Source organism: Perna viridis, chromosome 4 (genome assembly GCF_037379345.1).
Source record: "Perna viridis isolate PV_CMFRI_1.1 ecotype Kerala chromosome 4, ASM3737934v1, whole genome shotgun sequence".
Lineage (NCBI taxonomy): Eukaryota > Metazoa > Mollusca > Bivalvia > Mytilida > Mytilidae > Perna > Perna viridis.
In genome coordinates, this window is record NC_142448.1 from 2,368,248 (window position 1) to 2,386,391 (window position 18,144).

General features: G+C 31.6%; 1 protein-coding gene across 1 annotated transcript; it reads left to right on the forward strand.

Moving 5' to 3' along the window:
• The first annotated feature begins 1,225 nt into the window (after positions 1 to 1,225).
• LOC148618432 (SPRY domain-containing SOCS box protein 3-like) lies at positions 1,226 to 17,701 on the forward strand. The gene is made up of 5 exons (XM_088577350.1): positions 1,226 to 1,340; positions 10,430 to 10,645; positions 11,071 to 11,244; positions 13,027 to 13,176; positions 15,316 to 17,701. Coding segments are annotated over exons 2-5 (726 nt in total). The 5' UTR covers positions 1,226 to 1,340; positions 10,430 to 10,644; the 3' UTR covers positions 15,717 to 17,701.
• The last annotated feature ends 443 nt before the right edge of the window (positions 17,702 to 18,144 follow it).

An 18,144-nucleotide genomic window follows, 5' to 3' on the forward strand; every position in this document is an offset into this window, starting at 1 on the left:
TGTGAATTGAAATTGATATTTCTCATATTTCTTTGATAGTTTCACATCTAAGCTTGCATCCTCTGAAGAATTCTTCGTAGCGATCAAGATCATTTTGGGGCGTTGCTAAGCCTGAGAGTATTCAGCCATAGCATGTCCTGGCCATCAAATAGAATGGTATCAGCAGTTTAATATCCAGTATTCGCATTTCGGCAAATTAATCGGAGGAAGTGTTTAGAACAAGGTACTTTTTCTATTTTTTTTTCTCATAAAATTCATTTCGCTACAAAACTCTCTCTTGTCTTAATTTAATTACTTCCGAGCTTTTTTCAACATCTTCATTTCAGCAAAACTTTTATCCTCCGATCTTTTCCTATTATTGATGTCCCATAATCTATATTTCTGTTTACTGATGCTTATTTTATTTTGCATGACTTGATACTTTTAATCTTTGACCTGTAAGTTTCAGATTTTTGTCGGGATAAATTTCTTGGCTGCCCTTTTCAGGGATTCCATTACGGTAGCGGTTTGTCGTCAGTATTTGGTGATTGTTTATGAGCTTTATTAAGTGCATTTTTCACTGCAGCTCTAAATACAGATGTTTCACATCTTCCCCATTCTATCTTATACATCACTTCTTTACCAGAGTTTGTTTGTAGGTTTCTCTTCATTTTGGGAATCAATGTGGAGTGACAATTCCGCTTTTACTGGAACATGAGCCGACAGGTTAATGTCATCTTGTTTGAATGTGTTTATTGAATGTATTAATATCTCATTTGTTGATAGAATATACATGTAAGCAATGTTTGAAGATAATTTACCATATATTATGATGGAAGAGGGAGTGGGTATTTTTTTCCTTATCTAGTTGTAACAAATTCTGTTCATTCACGAAACTTTTTAGTATTTTCTTTAGTTATGCAAGCCTATATATACGTTCATTCGGTTAAAAGCTCATCAGAGCTTGTGTTATCTGTTATTATATGTACCGAATCTAAATAAAGTTTTCGTATAAATTGTTTGAGCACCAGAAATAATCTATTATGGTAATGTTTATTGTACCATCATGATTATATTTCAAATATGTACATACATGTATGTTATATATTGTTAATTACAACTGTTCTTATGAGGCATTCACCATTTATTGTTGATAAATTTGCGCCAATAAATTATTGAATTGAATATTGAATTCCTCGATTGAATTTAATTCGAAAATATCTATCCTTTATCCTGTGGTTAACCTTCACCTTCACCGAGAACCTTCACCTTTTAGTAAATAAACTTCGGACTGATTAGTTGTTGACCAGAGAGGCCATTGTTGTAAGAGATCCAACGTTATCATATAGAAACCAGCACAGGTAAGTTTTTATACTACAATTAAAGTTCCTGTTATATACCATTTCATGGGGAGCTGAACATTCTTGTAAATTTTTTTTTTTAATTTCCCACGCTTGTTTCAGACATGTTTGTGTTGTATATTGATAACGTTTCCAAATCCAGTTTAACCAGTTGAACAACGAAAGGTCTAAATTTGCTAATGGAAAGTTGTACTGTTTTAATATTGAAATTTTAAATGGCTGAATTACATTATACTTGGTGGTGCGCATGCACAGGTCAGATGTACATACCGTATGGTGATTATTATAATTGCCACATACAATGTACATGTACACTGTACATCGATCCTACTTAAATACGCCTGCAGAAGAATTGCAAATTCCTGCCGGTTTGAATAGTTGAATGTAGAAATAAAATCAATAAATACCTGAAAAATGAATACATTTATCTACATTTTGTGTAGTTACAGCTTTTCGGGGGATCAGAATTGTACTAAGAATCCCGGGTTGGAGTCTCTGTTCTATCTACCTAAACATTGGTGATTTAAAATATTTAGGTAAAACAGAAAATTTGAATGAAGGAAAAAATGGAAATAGAATACAAATATTCAGGTCTGTACTTTGTCTTTCTGAAAGTTTGGGGTTCAAGTCTTTCAATTTTAAGACCCTGGTTCTTGAACATCTGTGTAATAATTACATGATCTATTTAACAACCGTTAATGCAATTAACACAATAAAATCAAAGTATGTCACTTGACTGATAACAGTTCACAAGTGCCATATCATTAATTGCAGGGCTATAAATATGAACCTACTGCCAGTTACAAATCACTTCTATATTTTCATTGAATTGTACACATTGTGAAACATTGCATTAAATATTCTTTAATTATTTATTTCTTTGTGGTACTTGAAATCAAGAGTGTGATGGTCATAGGAATGTAGCTTACGATTCATGTGACAATTGGTAATACCAGAATTGTGAAAGTTTAAATAATGTTAATTTTTCTTTTTTGGGCAAAACCTCACTTTCATACATCTTTTCACGTTGCATTTTGGACTGTCTTGGCAACTTTAATTTTTTGGCAGGATTGCAGTGGCTAAGAGAGAATGAGAATTCCATAGAATCAGTCAAACTGGATATTATTTTCATGAGGTTTATGCCTATCAGGCCTATGAGTCACATACGGACAGCATGACTTACGCAGACACTGAGACGGATGACCACACTGACCTACAACAGACTGTTATTTCTTCACGTTACACAAATTTTACTCTTTTATTCGATCAGTCATCGCTAGTAATGACCATAAGCCACCACTATCATTTGCTATACAGACGAACAAATGGAGGACATGCAAAATTGTGTGACAAGCGACTGTCATTGGCATCGACAAGACATTTAACTTAGGACCTTGTTTTTTGACTGCTCTTGTGTACCAAAATTTATTCTGAAGTTCTTTGTATTGCTTAAAAATGTGTATGTGTTGTATGCTATCATAAATGCTCCTTTTTATATTAAATGATATTTTTAACTTGAACATTCTTGTTATATACATCATTTACAAGACTTTTACACCAGTGTCCACCACGCTTTCCCTGAAATTACATTTAAAATAAGTCAATACATTTATTTTCCTCTCTCTTACTTTAGTAATTATAGTTATCTCATACACAAATATGCATGCCCAATCATGATTGTTGAACGCCTGCCAGATCGTTATTTACATTTGTACATTGGCTAGTTCTACTTCCCATCAACAAATAATTTCCAGAAAGTACAATTTATATGAACAAAATATATCTTGCTAAGCTAATATAACATTATTTTCACAGAAAACACAGTATTTATGCTGCAGGCTTATGCTTTTTTTCCACAGGCATATTTTAATCTGGCAGGTGTATGCAGGCGTATTTAAGTGTGACCCCTGTGTGTATATATATATATATGCACATACCAATACCTTGTGGTAACGTCAATTTTAATAAGGATTAATTTTTTTAATGAGAAGTGCCTGTGCCTTTTACAATAACTGTGAAGCTGTTATATTGTGGGGGAGTTGGTATTTTGGGTATCCAGAGCTCAACTTCCCCGAGCTGAGCTGAAACTGATTGTTGATATCTTTGAAATGAGATGAATTATTAGATTTGTTAAAGAAATCTCTATGAGTTCTATATGTATATCAATGTATTGAAATATTCAAAATAATGAGATAAAAATTTTGCTTTTAAGTTTTAAGTAGTGAAGAAAACCTGTTCCAACAGGTATTTTAGGTATTCTGTCTCAGAAAGGGAGGTAACTCGATCAAAAAACTACTGAAATTAAAGAGTAGAATATCTGACTAGTGAGTTTCGTTGGGTAACTAAATGTAAATAGAGATCGATAATTTTTTCAAAGAATAATTAACCATACGATAGTACATGTACTTCAATTTAATGTTAATTTGGTTATAGTCTTGAAGTTCTTTAAGCTGTTTTTTTTTTTATAGTTTAATATATTTATTTGCCCTGCAATCTCATTTAACACCTTGTGCTATTACTGTTTTTTTTTATTTGTTGTGTTTTTGTTTTTTTTTTTTATATAACATTGGTAAGTTTTTTAATTTGATGGTTGAATTATATTATCAGTCTTCTCTTAGTTTGCAAGTTTCATGAATATTAAAGATATATATTTTCTGTTCTGAAATGTCCTGCTGAAATACACGAAGTATCTGCCATAGTAATGCAATTATATGTCCTCATATCTCATTTTTAACACCTTAGGTCACAGTTTTTTAATTTGTTGGTTTACAGATCTGCTGACCTGATTTTTCTAGCTATGAGAAAAAAAATAAACTTGGTATTACAGTTTTCAAATTCTTATTTTAACTGCCACCGACTACAAAAAGATGGCAAGTGCAAAATTGTAACATCTACTTTTAAAAATAAAGTTACTCACAATGCCTGCTTCTAGTTTTATTCATTCAACCACTTGATAAAGCAAAGTCACTGAGATAAATCGAATAAAAATGGCTGCATAAATTTCACACTTCAATAAAATCATGTTTAAGGGTTTTGGTAGTTTAGGAAATAATTTAACACTGACTAGAGATGATAAAATCAAAATACATGTACTTTATTTGTGAAGAATGAAAACAGTTCTTGTAAACAACTTAAAGAGTTTAAAAACCTTGTGCCTTTGTTTTTATTTTCAACATGAAGTTGATAAATAAAGAGGAGATAATTGGTGGGAAAATCCAAGCTATGAAGTTTTGTGTGGAAATATGCAAGAGAGCATACAAAACAATTGAGAAAATTCAGTTAATATATTATTTGTTGTCTTCTTTTTTTAAAGATAAAGACCAGTTCACCCTCAATAATTATTGAAATTATGTAAACAATTCCTAAATCACAGGATAACTTCAAAGGGAAATCATAGTGAAAAAGACAGGTTTCATTGTCTTCCAATTAATGACAAATTACTAGTTTTTAATGTATTTTTAGATTTAAAAACCATTAGTCAATTTTTTATTTTTTTTTTTAAAGTTTTTGAAAAGGGTTATGTAGTAGTTCATGGGCTGGGAGGGTCCACCGTGCACCCCCCCAAACTCATCAGCTTCATGGTGATTTTTAGGTACCTTTATATCTGTCATTACAGAATTAATTTGTCAATAAAGAATATTCTCGGATTCTTTTTCAGTACAAGCCTATATTTGTTCTCCCCGTGCAGTTCCGGGTGTTAAAAGAATAGGCCTGCAGCAGCGCTAAGCTTGTCGTAAAAGGCGACTAAATAGTGCTCAGAACCCTAGCCGGGGGCTAGGGCACTCTGCCCACAGAGCAACTGGGATGTGTGCCCCAGGTGGTGGAATGGGGTACCCCTGATGTGTTACATGCTGGGGTAGTCAGGCTATAATACGGAAAACCTGACCGCAAACCATAGTGGTGCACCGTGTTGGGAAAGGTGCCACCTTCCTCGCACGTTTAAAGAACCCTACTCTGGTATTCTCCCGGAGTAGGAACCATAGGGCTCTGCCACAGGAGGCTAAATTGCCCGACCCTACCCATCTCTCCCTATTTCCGGTGGCAATAAAAATTTGTCGACCCCATTGTCCTTGTGTCCCATCCCTTTTTCATTTCATCATCATTTCATGTTCATTTTATCATCAATTTCATGTTCATCATCTGAATATAGCTGAATTATTGCTGCTCGGACGTTAAACCCCAACAAACAAACAAAACTTATATTTGTACCCCACTGACTCAATTGTGTGAGGGTCTAAGCCCTCTTGGGATAGCATGTGTAAACAAACTAAACAGTTTTAAGTATCATCGTGTAGCCAAGTGTCTCTGCTTTACAGCGAGACCAAAAATGTTGCTGTAACATTTAGGGTTATGGGGTAAAATGAAAAAAAACGTACCCCTACCCTGCCCAAAAATCGCTTAAATTGACACATTTTTCCATGTCAAAATCCCTGGAGTATTAATGCTTCTGTAAAAAATGGCTTATTTGGTATTTTCTGTTTAGTATTATCACAATTTATACTTCAGGGGTTCTTTTGATGAGTTTTGGCGATTTTCGTAGTCAGAATTCATAAAAAAATGCAAAAAATTGGATTTTCTATTTTCTGGCCAATAGTCGCATAAATTCGACTCTTCAAGTTACTGCTTAACTAAAACGTCTCAAGTTTGGTATCATTTGATAGATAATTTAATGTTCTACATGAATAAACCACGAAAAAATAATTTCCAAGAAAGGATTTTCAAAAAATGTTAAAAATATTACCCCTACCCCTAGAAAACTGGTCTCAGTATCATATCAAACAGAATTCTCATTCAAAGCATACTGATATCGTAGAACTCATATTTTAGGCATTCATAATTAAGATAATGATGTTCAATTCAGCCGCTTAGATTTTCCTTTTAGGGTAACAATTACTATAAATCGTGATAAGGGGAACCTGAATTTCAAAATTTTCTTCTATATCACCCAATATTGTATTTTTTGGCGTATAAACAGTGTACAATAGACATGTTGGGTACTATTGTTTTAATTATCAATGTATTCAACACATCTTTTCATTTCAGGCGCGTACTTTTTCAGTTTCAATGTGACAATAATGAGTTTAATGATGATACATACACATGTCAATTTGCTTTGTTCTGTTGAAAGAAGAAGTTCGTAGAATAAAAAAAAAAAAAAAAAAAAAAAAAAAGATTTTTGCCTCAACAAGGTGTGAAAAGTGGCCAAAAAATACTTCAGTTTATTTTTGGCAACAAAAAGATTTGTAAATGGGAGGTATAAGGGTACCTGAAAATCATATTTTGGATGGATGAGTCGGGGATGCACAAGGGATATCTCATAGTCTCTCAGTGTAATTGTTACGTGAAAATAGAAGACCAATGTAAAAAAAAAGTTTTGTTTTTTTTTCTTCATTTTAATGGAATCTGTCTGCCTCCTCATTTTTTTTTGGTCCCTGAATTCTTCCTGTACTTTGTAGGTTTTTTTATATTTACTTTTCACTAAGCCCTTCTGTAACACAACTTATTTACACCAAAACAATGCTCATTGATTAAATTAAGCAGTTCATGTTTCAAAAACTTTGATTGATTGATTGATTGTTGGGGTTTAACGTCCGAGCAGCAATATTTCAGCTATATTCAGACGATGAACATGAAATGAATGACAAAATGAACATGAAATGATGATGAAATGAAAAAGGGATGGGACACAAGGACAATGGGGTCGACAAATTTTGATTGCCACTGGAAATGGGGAGAGGTGGGTAGGGTCGGGCAATTTAGCCTCCTGTGGCGGAGCCTTATGGTTCCTACTCCTATCGAATACCACAGCAGGGTTCTTTAACGTGCGAGGAACAGGGCATCTTTCCCAACACGGTGCACCACTATTATTTTCGGTCAGGTTTTCTGTATTATAGCCTGACAACCCCAGCATGCAACATGCCATGGGTACCCCATTCCACCACCTGGGGCACACATCCCAGTTGCTCTGTGGGCAGAGCGCCCTAGCCCCTGGCTAGGGTTCTGAGCACTATTTAGTCGCCTTTTACGACAAGCTTAGCGCTGCTGCAGGCCTATTCTTTTAACACCCGGACCTGCACGGGGCTCAAAAACTTTGATTTTAACTTAACTCTTTAGTCACTTTTTACCACCTTTATTTCTATTTTAGAACCCCACTTCTAAACTATTTTAGAAAAATCTATCCTTTATCCAGTGCAGCTGAATTATAGAACTTTGAAAATTAAAAAAAAGTCTTTATTTACAATTTGATTATATAAATAGTAGATATGCATTTTCCCATTATTTTTTTAATTTTTTTTTCTGACCGACTGACCGACCTGATTTCATCCAGTCAAAAATCTGTAAACCTGTTAAATTAAAAAAAATTGTGGCCTTGTGTTTTTTTATGGCACTATTACTATTTTTTTTCTGTGTTTGGAAACATTTTGTTTCTGTTTTTGATAACGTAAATAAATTTAAAAAACCTATCGTCCAGCATTCTTCAATAGGAAATATGTAGAACAAAAAGGGACAGTACAGTAACACAGAACATGTCTATTATTTTTTATTTGTATCCTTTGATAATGTATGTAAACATCTTCATATTGTAGACAGCTTTAGTTTGATTTTCTTATTGTGGACTTTCACAACAGACTATAATTCCCTGGATGATAAGTTATAATTATAGCATTTTCATGCATATTATTTATGAAAAGAATCTTCAACAATTGATATAAAGACAATATGTTTGTTTTTAAAATGTATTGTGTACAAATTCATAGTTACATAAATTACATTTGACATTTATTACACAGGAAATCAAATGTACATGTACAAGTGCATATTTAATTTAACTTATTTAATGCAAGAATAACTAATTTACAAATTAATAAATTGTTTTCATACAAGATAAATCACAAAAGTCTGTAAAGGAAAAGTTACTCTGTATAATATTTTAAATACTTTTATATGTAAGATATAGATGACCAAAATGAGCAAGTAAATACTGCTGATGGTAATTTGATTGTTTGGCAATTTAATTGAAAGTATTTGATATCATGCCATCATATAAATTTGGAAATCAACACTTTGCCACATAGTAGATCTCCAGTGGAATCGAGATGTTCTTTGGGAAACCTCACGTCCAGTGTAACCATTTCAACAAAACTCTGTTGCAAAAGTGATGGAAAAAACAGCACAATCAGCACCATTCAGCTGCTGAATTATGTTATATTTTTTTAAAGTCAAGATAATGATCATCACTGTATACTTTGACTAGTAGATTTTCATGGTAGATAAATTGTTGTTTGGTCTTCCGTTTGAACTGTTCAGTATATACAGATCAGACATCTTTTCTTTTTTTTTGTTAAAGTAAGTTAAAGGAACCCAATTGTCATTAGCGGTATGATGGATTTGAAGACATGAAGGTTTCATAGACATCATTTGCAGTGCATAATGCCATTTACATGTACAAATGTACATGTACCATCACTTACCAAAACTGGAATGTAGCCGGAATCTTGAAAACCATTAATTTAGGGGAATTGTTTGGCAAAAACTTGTTGCGAAAAGTTTATTGTATTTACAAGTGCAAAATTTTCTTTTTGCCAAGATGTTTGACTTTTTTTAATGTTAAGAATCAGGAACCAAATTTGTCTTGGAATATGTTGATGACCAGCAGGACAATTGTTTTTTTTGTATTTTTTCGGTCTACAAATTATTTCTTCTTCACATTCAGTATGGTTGGAATAGTTGGTGATTTCATGCTTTCTGGGCTACTGGTAATGACCAATAAGAAAGGAAATAAAAAAAGAATTGCAAAATGTTCAGTATTTCAACATCTATATTCGGTGCAAATTTCAGAAAAATCTGTCTGTTGACCCTTCTAGGAATTTGATTCCGAATTATACATTGTAATTCTTGAAAGTGTCATTTTTATGTTTTTATCAGTTTTTGCCTATTTTTAAGAAAATGAAAGCAGATTGATGATTAATGTACATTGATAAAATGTTCTGTATTTCATCTATTTTTTGTTTTACCTAGGAAAAATCTGTTGAATGCATTTTTAAATGATTTTTTGCACTTTTAGCATGTTATTCAGTTGATGATTATTAATGTTTAAATGTTCCATATCATGACAAATATCCTCAGTGCAAAGTTGTTCGAAGGTGTTTGACTCTTTTTAGGTTTTGCATGTATTTCACTTGTTAAAGGGTGAGCAATTCAGGCTCTTAAGAGCCATTTGTTAAATTTTTTGTCCGGTTATGATAATTAGTTTTAATGGAATTCTTCTCTTACTGTTTTTGAGTTATTAAATAAGATTTTTAACACTATAATATAACACTTATGATTTTTTGAAACCAGGAATATTGATACATGCAAATATGTTTGTTTTACAGAATCCGCTAAAATTAGCAACCACAAAAGTTAATACTTTATCACATCAGAAATCTTTGTGTTCTCCTCTTATAATTTATTTGATTTGTAATAAGCCATTTGATAAGTTTGTTCTTACTTATGCAAAGAAAAGAATACCAGTGTTTTCCGCTGCCTTACTCAGAGCTGTGGAGAGTGTAGCATGATACAACCATAGCATGTCAAAGTTGAAAGTCTGTTCTCTTACAAGTGTGGACACAATTTTAGTTTTTCCTATTTTTCATGTTTTTCTGTCTGCTGCCATAACAGCAAATACAGTTGAACCTGGTTAAGTTGTTGAGTTATCCAAGGTTTGAGTCATCCAAGGTAGATTATTACCTGGAAATAGTTTGGTCAATGATTATTTTTGCATTTACGTCATTTGCCGTGCTTGTACACATACATAACGTGTCCAGCTCTTCAGGGCCCCAAGTTTTTCCATTCACCTTGAGTGGATATTTACTGATACAAAGTGTATCAGAAGTATACTTTTCAGGTGAAGAAGATGAAACAGATCTGGTCATTGACCTAAGGATCACTGCCCCCTGTGGTTGTTAAATCACCTATAGGTTATTGACTGGCTTTGTCATGATATATAAACATTGGAGGTTTTTTTTAAGATTAGTTTCTCTGTTATACCTGTAAGGTTGCTTTTATTTTGTTGTGTGTGAAGTATGTGTATGTTTGACTCTTTACAGGTGTATAGATTATAGGTATTAGTGATACATAGTATCTGGTTCAGTGGACATTTATCCATTACCTTAGCGATATCAGTGATACATGTTCCGGTATATTTGAATCATTGGAGATTAACCCAAATCCTTAGCATTTAGTTTTGTTGTGGTCTTGTGTACAAGGGAGGCGAAGAGGAAAGGATATCAGTAATAACATTTTATTCAGGGATTATTATTAAAGTAAGTAACTTGATATTACACTGTACTGATTTTACCTTAGGAGTCAGGACAACATATTATGATTAATTTGGTGAGATATTCCAACTAAATGCTGATTGTTTCATTAATACTACTTTGATATGTTTACATCTCACTACTACTCAAGCATAATGATAGTTCTTAAAATAAAAAAAGGAAGGTATTAGTTGAGTTGTATGACCTACCTTTGATAAAATATGTATAAGATCACGTATTCTTTACATGTTTAACAACATGATGCATGAATGTTCATTGATGTACATTTTGTTGATCAAAGAAAAAGACTTTTTTAGGAAACACAGAATAAACCAGAATGAACTGGTTTATAAGGAATGTCATTTTAATTTATCTCACATTGAAAGCAAACTTGTTTGTCAAATATACATCACTGTCTGATAATTTTTCAGTGATAAGAGGATATAAACAGATGCCTGAAGAATTCAGTTGGGCATCAGCTGAGTATGATTGTGATAATTGGGTCTGGGACCAGTACAATAAATCACCAGAAGTTCTTTTGTCATCTGACCAGGAGAGTGCTTACTTCTATACAGACCCAGTAGATCAAAGCACTGGGACAGCAGGTAAAACATTTGTTCTCTTGCTTCTTACTTTAAAACTGTAATATTTTTATTTTCCAACACATTTTGAATATTATCAATTGCAACTAAACTCATAAGTAAATGTTCCTATTGTTCTTATTAAACATGACTTAATTTTCAAGCAATACTAAAAATTGAAGTTCTAGATCTGTCAAATGATTTGTAGATTAAAAAAAAATGATATGCCTTAATAAGTTTTTTGGGTGTTTAATCATGCTGCAGTATTTATTTTAACATATGTAAATGTAGGTTTATAGCTGTTAATGTCAACTTAACTTCCAATTATTTGCAGCCTTATTGGTGCAGTGTTGATTCATTTTTATTTGATATAGAGCATTATCCATAAATGATACTGTTTATTTTAGATATACAATGTAGTTAATACTTGATGATAAATATAAAGTTGTCATGCATAAATTACTGCTATAATATCTCAGCACTTTTGCTGAGAAGGTTGATATGCTATTATCCCTGGTTTGTGTTACAGGTGATCAGGGGAGACCTCCAGAGGGACAGAATTGTTAGGACAAGGTAACTCTCTGGCCAAAATTAAGGCCAACACTTGTATTTATCATGCTTATCAGGTTTGCATGACTACATGTGGACCTTTTGTGTCACTTGGCATCATGTCGGTCAGTGCAATGCAACTTTGAAAGTGCTTAACTCCCAATGTTATCTTTCTTCAAGTGAGTATTCAATTTGAATTGATATGTTTATTTATTTTAATTCATTGTTTGATTATCTGGGTGTGAGCTGACTTCAGACACAAATGGTCTTTATATTGTGTAGAGTAGCTCTTGGCATCATTTGTGACTTCAGGCCATACAAAATAGAACTGTTTATTTAATACATAAAAACCATTTACATTATGATTTAATCTGATTTGAATAAGCTTTAGATAAATATAGGTGAGTAGATTATGTTTCAATTGGGAAACAAAAAAAAAGAAGAAAAAAAATGCAATTTGTTAAAAACATGTATGAAATTAAACATTGCAGCATTAAGTCATCATGGATAATTCAAATTAACTTTTCATTACATTGGTCTGTAAGATTAAAATTGTTTAACAAACAAAAATGTATGTGTGTGTAAGGAAGTTTGTAAAATATGTTTTTATATTTAAATTTGGATTATGAACACAAAATATGATTTTTTTCACTTGATAATTGTAAACTAATGATGGAATTTTCCACCATGGTTCTGATAAAATGCACATATTCATGCATATTTTTGTTTGTTTTTTTTTTTTCACTAGTTCTCATTCATTTCACATATAACTAAATAAACTTGAAATCATTTAAACAATGAATTGAAATCTTTTGATTGAAAAATTATCCTTTGAAATTTCAGTGCATCTCAAACTTATAAACATGACAATGATAATATGATTCATAATACTGACATAATTATAAGGCGAAATGATAAATGTAAAATTAAAAAAAGAAAAACACCCAGTCATTCAAAATTGTTGATGATTGTGGCATATACATAAATGTTAATTTTAATTTTATTGGAATATTTTGATATTTTTTTAATTGTGTTTGAAACATTTATATAAGGAAAATATTACCCTTTATACATATGTCACCTTAAGTTTGAGTGAAATTTTATAAAAGGAATGGTATGAGCTGAAGTCAAAATAATGTCAAGCTTTAAAATCAGTAGCAGAAATATGTTTGGTTCTATAAATAAGGGATTAATCCATAGCCAATGCAATGAGCATAACTTTAACAATATATTGATTATTACCATTTCTCTTCACAGGTGTAAGAGGAACAAAAGGATTTACCAGTGGAATACATGTTTGGGATGTGGAATTCCTTGAACCCCCTAGTGGCACCTCAATAATGGTTGGTGTTGGGACTGACAGGGCTCTACTTCACAAGGGAAACTACTCCTATGTAGACTTGATAGGTTGGTACTAAATTTCTAATTCTAAGGACTACCACTTAGTCATTAAAAGTTATACTGCATTGTTTCTGTACCCCCAACAAACAAAGTTTGGGAGATAATTCAACTGAAGGTTTACATGTGAAAACCTTCTAAGGGCAATGTTTGGACATCATATGTAGATGTGCATAAAGAAATAAAATTACTGTTGGTGGCCTCCAAAGAGAGTTAATTGAATTTATAGGTTTAATTTTTTAAATTTTAAACTCCATTTGAAGCAGGGGATATTCTCTTTGTGAGCTTGCTTACAGTGTGTCTGTCTATATTTTGTACTGATGAAAATTTTAGGCAAGAAGAATGGAGTTTGATTTGAAGACTAAACCATTTAAATCAGTCCATAGGTTAGCTAGTAAATGATGATAAATCATGTTATCATTATCATAACAAGATCAAATTTACATAAAATGTGTTTAAAATGTACATTTAATCTGTAACAAAAAGGAATGATGTCAATTTTTCAGATTACAAAATGTAACGCTGTTTGTCTGAAGTTTATAATTAACTTACTTAATCTGTTTTAGTGTGTTTAATTATATTATTTGACATAAAAATAGGATGTTTGGGTTCATCTAATGTATGTTATGTATTCAGGTACTATACTGGTCAAATAGTTTGAATAGTATAACTTGTTTAGAAGTAATTTGATACTACCTGTCATATGATGATTGTTTACGTAAAATTTTGTATATTTCCACTTTTTCATTTGGGTGACATCAGTTGGTGCTTCTCTGTCAGTAAGAGTTGTATTTAATGTCAAAGGCTGAATAGTGTCTTCTTGTATCATTGATTTTAAATATATTTTTCTTTTAACTCTCAAATATTTTTTGTTTAAGTTCTGTGCTTTGCTATTGAACAGGTGGTTTTTGTAGATCCTGTGATTTTACTTTTATGATAAGTGGAACAAATTCTGGGAATAGAAGAAAGAATAACTTAAGGCACTGGTCATTTTCTTCTCAAGGTTGCCTGGAATTTTATGTTAAGAAATTTGTTATCGTGCACATCGTAAGGGTCAGATAGCAGTTTTTTGCATGTATAAATATATATATAAAACTGTTAGGTTCAGCCAAATTTTGTCATAAGTTAGTGTTCAGCATGATTAGATCTATTTGTGGTCATATTTTGGTGAAAAACTGTTTGGCCATGTAGGAGTTATTGCCCTTTTTGGCTATTTTTAATGATACTACCTTAAAAATCTTCTCCTCTGACACTACTTGACCAATTAGAACCATAAATGTTCCTTAGGATATTATACTGGTACATAAAACTGATATGGGAATTTTTTATCAGCGTTAAACATGGCCGCGGTTACTTATGTAGAACATAGGCGTCAGACAGCAGTTTTTTGCACATATATTTTTAGTATACAGAACTGTTAGGTTATTTAAATTTTGACGTGGATAAAAATTGTGCAGAATAAAGAGATCTATCTGGTCAAATTTTGGTGAAAATCTGTTAAGCCATGGTAGAGTTATTCCTCTTCTTTGAAATCTTTTTGCTATTTTTAATGTTATTACTGTAAAAAATAATTCTCATTGTTTTTTTTTTGGCTTTAAACTTTTTTTATTTAATGATAAAGCACTGACTTGAAAATAACTTTGATATACAAGTTTTTCTCAAACCTGTGATAATGCTTAGCACAGCCGTGCATGTTCCTGCAGTTTTAAGCCTATTTCATATATTTGTCATTGCTATATAATGTCTTGGCCATGTTGTCAGAGATTGTTTGATGAATCTTTAAAAGGAATTTTAGCTACTTCCACCAGAAACAAATTACACAAAATAATAAGGAAAATGATTGTTGTCTGTTTTATTGACGACCAATTATGGTACTTGTCCATGCTGTTCACGTTCGTCATAATAAATGTTTTATCATTAAATTAGAAGTTGCATATTATAAAAAAATCCTGTAATGGATATACAATTTAACACTTCCTTTTTTTAATTCAACAGTAGAGTTTCTGACATGAAAATTTGTGAAAATCTTTAGTGAATTCACTATAAATTTCCAACAAATTGCATTTCCGTTTGTTAAAAAGGCATATTATGCAATATGACAAAACAAGTTTAGTTCTGATTCAATATGTTAATTGTATTTTACAATAGGATTGGATTCAGAAAGTTGGGGATTGTCCTACAAAGGAAAGATCTGCCATAATGGAGAGAGTCGACCATATTGTCAACCATTTTTTGAGAAGACGACTGTGATAACATGCGTCTTAGATCTGTACTTAGGAACTTTATCATTCTTCCGTAATGGACAGAGTTTAGGTGTAGCCTTCTCAGGGTTGGATCTGGCTGGAGAACCATTGTATCCTATCGTTAGCTCCACAGCTTCAGAATCGGAGTTAGGACTGGGCAAACGAGGTTGTAGATTCTTGTCACTGCAGGAAAAATGTTTCCAAGCCATCAAACGTCAATTGGTATGCAATAAAGCTTATAATGACAGTATTGATTGTCTCCCTTTGCCCAAGATTATGAAAGCTCATTTGAGTGAGTTGAGTTGAAAACAGTACTGTTGGGCTGTTTTTAAATGTTACTTGATTAAGACAATGATCAGGAAAAAAATGTATACCTCTTTACAATGGTTGTATATAGATGTGTACTTCAATCATGTAGGTTTTTTATCAATTTTATGGGAAGCAATCTTTTTAAGTTAATGAATAAGACATTGCAACAATATTTTTGCAAACTCTGATAATTCCAATCAAATTAGCATATGTCTTTTTTATGCATTATGATTCGTCGTTCACCTTTTACGACCTCAGCAAAGCTGTGTAAATTCATGTACATATTGTAAACAACATGTCTACCATTGTTTTGACAATAATGAGGTTTTATCTGCTTATTCCCTTTATCAGTAAATACTTTGAATATTGAAATTGACAACCCTGTCAAGTTGTCATTTGAATGCCACCATTTGCAATGTCAATTTTGGGTGTCAATTTCACTGAATGAGAGCATTCAAGAAAAAAAAACTATATGTATTTCAGATACTTAGGGAATGGAATTACATGGATTAAACACTGTTTTTTCAGAAGTTATGGATGTGTAAAAAGTAGTTTTTAATCCTATAATGAAAACATTAATGGCAATTGCATTTATTTATTTATTTATCTATTCAATCACCTGATAAAATGGCCAGTTACCCAATTGAAGCTTTTCATAACATAATCAAATATGCTGGGATCATTCGGCAATCCTTGGAGTAATTTTACTGAAAGTATATAAACCCTAATTTTAAGTACAAACAAGAACAAAGCTAAAAATCTGAAACTTGCATATGTTTAACTTTATTGTTTAATATGCATGGAAGCAATACATTTCTTGTCTGTTTAAAGAAGTAGATATCTTAAAAACCAAAACAATAATATGACTATCTCCTGCTCCATTACCTAGATATGTTAATCTGTAGGCAGAATTTAAGGTAGTCTAAAGGGATAGACCTACTTAATACTTGTTTTATTAGTGGAATATTTAGCAGTTTATTAAACAGTTTGTTTTCATTAAAAGTGAAAAAAGGGAAACCTTTGAGATATGATGGCTTGTATGTAAGGATATGTCCAAGGTGATCAGTATGATATTAAGTTGACAAAGAAAGTAATTTTCATTTTTTTTTTGTACATAACTGTATGTGTATTTTAATATGCATATATGGATTTTATTTGTTATACAAATTTGTTTTATGGTGCTCCATTTTGACATGTTGACCAATATTAATTCAGATGCAGCCTGTGTCTTATTTCTGTTTTAATTCTTTGTATATATGTAGAAAACTTTGTTATTTAAAGTAATTTGTACTAATATTTACATATTTTACCATGATCATGTCAATAAAAACAAATGTCATAGAAGTACTTATTGATAAACTTGTATTGTATTGTTTAATCGGACTGAAATGAAGAATCCTTGTGTCAAATTGCAACATTTCTTGCCAATGTTGAATTTACAGTTTCAGGATTTTTTATTTTCTTTTTTACCAGTATGGAAAGTACTAAAGGTAGTTTTATGTGACATGCTTTAATGGGTATTTTTAACAGGCTTTCTGTCAATTTTCGTTTCGTTTTCTTATTCTAGAGAAAAAAGTGAGAAAGTTAAAGAATTTTCTGTTTGTGTTTATCTTCCTCAAAATCATGTATAAATAATACAGATAAGTCAGTTTTTGATTGAGATGAAAATCATTTCATACATAGTCATGTAGTTGAACATTTTTACTGCGTGTGTGTGTAGGATGAAATAGGTTGTAGTTGAAGTGCTACTAGTGTGAGAAATATTTTTGAAAAGATTTTGAAAGTTTGACCTGTACTTGACTCTGGTGTGACTGTCTAGTCAAAAACATTGTATATAACAATGTAAATGTAAATGATGTAAATGTTGAGATTGTGTTGTCATGGAAATGAAATAATTGTGTCACAAGTATGTAATGAAGATTATGTAAATCACCTGATTTTAACTTGCATTATTTGCAATAATAAAATGAATTAACATGAAATCTTATGTCCTTACTTTAAAATATTTCAGTACTGTCTTTTGTGAGATGTGTTAAATTATTTTATTTTTATTTTCAAATTAAAAAGAATAGTCACAAGCAAAGCAATCTGTGTATACTGATTTCTTTAAAATCTGAGCAAATATTTGGGCATACATTTTGTATGGGAAATAACTTAACAGTGATGGCATTGTTATAAAATTTTAAAGCAAATGAAAGGTTTTTAAAATATTTTGTGTTAAGTCATATAGGAAAAGACAAGAAAAATGCAACATATAAAAACTTTGTAAAAATGTCTTATTATATATATATATATGTTTTACTTTTTTTGTGTATAATATCAATAATATGATGTATTTAAGTTGTTTCCATCACACATATCTTGGGTTTTTGGTTTCTATGGCTTAAATGAAGACCACAGAAGTCCAAAAGAAAAAAATGGCTAT